This window comes from Octodon degus, unplaced genomic scaffold (genome assembly GCF_000260255.1).
Source record: "Octodon degus isolate 3935 unplaced genomic scaffold, OctDeg1.0 scaffold00176, whole genome shotgun sequence".
Taxonomy (NCBI): domain Eukaryota; kingdom Metazoa; phylum Chordata; class Mammalia; order Rodentia; family Octodontidae; genus Octodon; species Octodon degus.
The window spans coordinates 3,297,011-3,302,695 of NW_004524752.1; the positions used below are offsets into that span (position 1 = coordinate 3,297,011).

Consider the following 5,685-nt stretch of genomic DNA (forward strand, 5'->3'; position numbering starts at 1 on the left):
AAAGTGGTTGGGATATAGATATAGTTACATTCTCTTAATGAATAGAATGATTTGTTCTAATGGTGTTTGAAATAGGATCTCAGGTCCGCATCTTGTACAGCAATTAACCACTAAGAAGAATATATGCAGTGTGTTGGTTATTGAAAGTGTCCTACCAAATTGATTTGAAATTGTCTCATTGCTATCAATAAAATTATGAAAAAAACCCAAAAAAACCCAAAGATATAGTATATAAATCTTAGAACAAAAATTATGATTAAGCAATATTCAGAAAATTAAATACTAATTAAAAGAAATGTTTCAAAACAATTGAACTAAGAAAAAGTTTTCATGATAGTAAAGAAGTACTAAGAGTAAAACACAAGATAAATACTAGAATGGCAAATAAATGACCAGCACTTCTAACAGTTTGAGGATAGGATATCACACAAAGTTCTAGTGTGTTGTGGACATGCATAATGACCATGACCATGACCATTACTGGTGGCCAGGTGTCACTTGTAGGACTGAGCTACAGCTATTTCTTTGAAATCCACCCTGTAAACCCAGATGGAATCATGACCCATAGGGTGGAAGAGAAGTCCATTTGTAGAGTGTGCTGATGGAAATATTTTGCTGCAGTACACAGAATAACAACTGAAAGACTACTATTGTATCTCTCTTATTCTCCTGTGTTTGTTTGCCCTATTTGGTAGGTTCTTTCCATGCTCTTTCATGGGGCTGTGATCATTATGCTCCCTCTCTAGAACATCATTTAGTAGTCTCTGTAGGCTGGGCTTTGTCATCATGAAATTCTTTAGTTGTTCTTTGTCATGGAAGTATTTCACTAAAACTCTAAACTTTGCCCCTCTTGCAGTCTATAGCCACTAATTTCTTTCAGTTCCTTCAAATGCATCTATTTAGTGGATTAAAGCACCTGCAAACAGGCACAGGGGCTGGGGTTCAATCTCAGGGCTTGCTGAGATGGCACTGAGCCTGGGCATGGTGGTGTGGTCTATAATCCCAGCTCTTGAGAGGCTGTAATCAGGCGGATTACTACAAGTCTGGTCTACTAGTGGGACCCTGAATACCCTAAAAGTAAAAATTTCCCTAAAAAAAAAAAAAAAAAACCAACAACAACAGCCTCCAAAAAAGCATCTATTGTTTAGTAACTAAGGCTACTGGGTTCATCCCAGAACATGCGAAACTGGGCAGTCATGTCAGGATTTGGATAAAGTACATACATACTGATTTTGGAACTCATTCATCCTATGGCTTCCCTTCTTTAAGTATTTCTCCCTTCACTTCTTGCTGGCCTGCCATTTCCAACAATGTCCTTTAGTTTTTCAAGCCAGAAAGGCTGTAGACTGAGGAGCGTCCTCTCAAAAGAAGCTAAAACAGTCCCAATCTCACTTCTTCCTATTTGACTACCAAAGGCCTATTTCCACTGTTCTGCTTGTTATTCATATTGTTCCATCATATTCCTGTTACCACAATGCGATTATTCAAATGCATTATTTTTAAAGTGAAAAAACAGACATAAAAATAAAGTAAGATCCTTTAAAAACAAATTTACTGCGCTCTTCTTCAAGTATTGATTAGGTTTTGGAGGTTCAGTGGTAAACAAGACAGACAATGTTGCTGTCTTATGAACCTAAAAATGGTTATGTTTCAATGAAAAAAATAATAGCAGAAATGAAGTGAAAATGAATGACAGAAGGGTGAGGGAGACCTTTAAAATGACTGGTGAAGTCCATTTGAGGAAATAACAGGAAGGACAATTACAAGGTTACTTTAAGCTATGGGCAAAAGAACTCAACAGGAATGAAGAAGGAAACAACAAGAAAGAGAGGATAAAAAAGTAGTCATATGACTAATAAGAGAGTAAAGAACAGGTGTTATAAGTGGGTCACAAATTCAGCCCTGAGTTTCTGATTGCCAAACTGGGCCATCCATTTATAGCTAAAATGCACTCTACAAAACTATCCTAAATACAGACAAGCATAAAAGCTGTCTGCATAAATTATTTGTAACAGTCAGAAACTACAACCCAACTGTATCTAACAATTAAGGAACGGTGAAAGAGGGTACAATACCTACTTAGCTAATAGATTACTTTGAATCCATTAAAACTAAGAGCTTAATTTACAAAGGTATTTATGCTATATTGCCTAATTTTAAAAAATATAAAACATGTAAAAGCATATAAAATAGATAATTACTATTTTAGATAACACTGCAAATCCTACAAAAACCTTCACCCCCAATAAGCTTTAATAAATGCATGCCAAATTTCTAAATGAAATGCATCTCATTGGTGAAGTTATATCAATCAGAGTTTAAAGAGGAAAAGGCACCTAACGTGTAACTACATAAACTTACATAGGTATGTGGATAGAATGCCTCCGCTCTAGCCCACTCCAATCATTCTTCACACTACTATGGGACAATTCTCTGACACATCTGACTGTGGCAGACCGTCAGCCTCTAAATAGCAACAGCGGTCTGACTTCTGAAGGTGGCTTTTCAAATGAAGCTCATGCATACCGTATTTCTCTGACATCTGCCACAAACCCACTCCAACTCGTGCTACATTTTGTCAGAGGTATTTAGTAATTTCTCAAATTTGAAATGTTTATGTTACTCTTCCTTAGCCTGGAATGTCTTTCCTCTCCTTTTTCCTCTCCAGTTATGGCTGTAATTTTCTTTCAAATGCTACCTCAATTACGAAACCTTTCCTGATTTTTCTGGACAGAGATGGACACACTTATATTGCTCCTTCACAACATACTTTAAAAACCTCTATTATAATATACCTGACATGATACAATAATTTTTTAAAGGCTATGCTCTATACAATAAATAATAATTTATTTGAGGATGGGTTTCATGTTTCATTTTCCTACCCAGAGGACTCAGAACTGTTCTTGGCATATAGCAAACACCCAAATGCTTGCTGATTAATGAAGACAAGCAAACATACCTTTACTGGTCTCACCCAAGCCAAAGAACAAGGGATTGCCTGGGCTGGAAGCTTTGTGTAGCAGCACCTATGTGGGTAATCAAATATATGAGTATTTAATGATTTTTTAAAACTCTATTTTATGAAATCTCTAGTTCATTTCTTGGTTACTCATACCATGTCAGAGAACACTGGTACCTTGATTCACAAATTCAAAATTTGTTCCATGATTTTGGAAAAGACAGCCCTGTTTGTTTTGTGGGGCCACAGCTGTGTCTGTCACCCAATGAAGAATTTGGAAAAAAACCCTCAAAATTCTGCAAAACACTTTGCAAACCAAACTGCAAATAACAATGTTTTTGAACCAAGGAATCACTGTATTTTATTCATCAAATTTAAAATGTAATATAAGCAAATAAAATTAAAGCATTCTAAAAATTGTAAGCATGTTTAATCTTTCAGAGGCCCATACAATGAAGTAGATAGAAATCGCTCAACCTTTCTGCTGCACATATACAGATGCACCTCTTATGACCCTAAGGGTCATTTTCTTTTGTGTGTGTGTGTGTGTGTGTGTGTGTGTGTGTTGTGTGTGCGCGCGTGTGCTACGTTTATTTTTTTTTGACATCAGTTATTTTTATTTTAAAGAAAAAAAACAATGGTACAAAATCTCAAAACAAGATTTAAGGAGAGTAACAATGGTTAGTACATTGTGTATTGTTACTGCCAAAGTAGTTTCTCATATTACAAGATATAGGCAAGAAATAATAAATAAACAACATAGGTACAAACCTCTTTTTTTTCAAGTCAACAGAAAATGGAAATATACTTTTTAAAGTTTCTAATACTAGGAGAAGATATCATACAATGTCTTTTAAATAAATTGTAAGTCAAAGATAAGGGTCATTTTCTTAACGGGACTGAAATTTATTCTTGTGATCTACTCAAATTTCCAGTTAAGTGAAAAAGATTATAATCCATCTGTGAAATTAAATGACCAGTAGTCAAATCTGCACTAAGAGGGATAAAAAGCAGGGAAGAGTAAGGAAGAAAGGCAAGAGCAGAAAGAAAAGTTTTAGCACCATGACTTAGTTTGTCCATCGTTTTTATTAAATTCCACTTACTTCAGGAACCTCAGAGAGGACTTCTGGACAGTTCCAATATTTCCAAAGTCTGGGTAAAACACTTCAACTTCATTTTTCGCCAGGACTTGATGGATAACAACCCGATACCACCACTTATCCTCAGAAATCCTTACACAACAGAGATGACCTGGTTGGATAAAATGTTCTGGCATGGTGTATCGATCAGATACCAGCTGATTAGAGTAACAGCGCCTGTGGAATTTCACAATACAGAAAAACTTATAGCAAAAGAAAAATTGGAGATCAATTTTATTGATGTATCAAGAATAGGAAAGTCTTCACAAAAGCAAAGAAAACATTCTCACTTCAAAAAAATGTGTTCATGTTCATTAACACCACAGTATTTTCTTATGTTATCTGAGTAAAGTATAATCCAACACCCTCCCCCCTTACTTTCTAAAAGGCGCACTTTTGAAAACAGGCAAGGGATATAGCTCATGAGTAAAACACTTGCCTAGCATGTTCAAGGCCCTGGATTCCATCCCAGGCACTAGGAAAAATACCATAAAAAACAACAATGACCAGTTAATTCAAAAATACAACAGCCTTTCACTTCTTCTTCTTTCCCCCCCCCTCCGAATGCCTTCAGGGCAGGTTTGGCTGGCTTCAGTTGTGGGGATGGAACCACAGCAACCTGAGCCTGACTGCTTTGTTGTTGTTATTGTTTTTTAAGTACAAATGGTAGCAAAGTTTTATTAAAAGTAGGAAAAGAAACAGGATCTGGCCAAGGTGTTGGGCAAGGCCAGGAAGTCCCGTAGTTAGATGTCTCACACAGGGCAAACAGGATCGGTTTGTATAAAACTTTCTCCTCTTTAACTTGCAATTGGCTCTTAGGGCTGTGCCTTCCTTCCTCTGGGGAGCTGCACACTGAGAGGTCAAGGTGAGTTCTGATCCATGTTGTAGAATCTCAGGGATTCAGGTCGAAGCCCTACCTCCCCTCAGTTTTCTTAGGACAGAGTAATAAAGGGTCTTTGCCACCTCTGTTGAGTTTGTAAAGAATTGAGCTAAGGGGCAGGCCCCCCAGCCTTTCACTTCTAGGCCTTAATAATACTTGATCTCTTTTCAAACTCTTATTCAAGTTTCTAAGACAAATTCTTTCTTCCTTCTTTGTCATTACTCTGTAGTAGGCTCACTTTTGTCTTAAAATTTTGGGTTTCCTGGAGTCTTTAGGAAGTAAAACAACATGTTTACTACATTGGTTTTGTTTTGTTTTGTTTTTGTAAGAAACTGAAAGTATAAACAAGGACCAAAATGTGTAACAGTTATTGGGAAATGTGAGGAAAATGTTCAAATGGATAGGAGAAAAAAAGGGGAGGGAAGGAAGGAATAGACAAGAAAAAAAAAAAAAGGAAAAAATGGAAACAAAGCTTCTCTAAATAAAGTGGAAGGGTTGAAGGAATTGAGAGGGGAATAGAGAAAAACAGAAGCAAGGTGTATAATGTAGAGGTACAAATCACCTGTGAAGAATGTTGTTATTATTATTATTATTATTATTATGTCTATCTAAAAATACCAATAGAGGGGGCCTGGCCCTAGCTCAGTTCTTTAAGTGGCTGCTTCCACAAAGCTGTCAGCCTCAGGTTGCTGTAGTTCGATCCC

The 5,685-nt window shown here is 36.5% G+C and overlaps 1 protein-coding gene across 2 annotated transcripts in view; it reads right to left on the reverse strand.

Annotated features, from left to right (window-relative positions):
* The window catches only part of Tdrd5 (tudor domain containing 5), a 114,964-nt gene that overhangs the window by 54,801 nt on the left and 54,478 nt on the right, over positions 1–5,685 (reverse strand). For both annotated transcript variants that reach the window (XM_023703573.1, XM_004643439.2), the window contains exons 9-10: positions 4,066–4,278; positions 2,963–3,029 (exon numbers count right to left, since the gene is read on the reverse strand). In XM_023703573.1, coding sequence (XP_023559341.1) covers positions 2,963–3,029; positions 4,066–4,278 — 280 coding nt within the window. The remainder of the gene's footprint in view (positions 1–2,962; positions 3,030–4,065; positions 4,279–5,685) is intronic.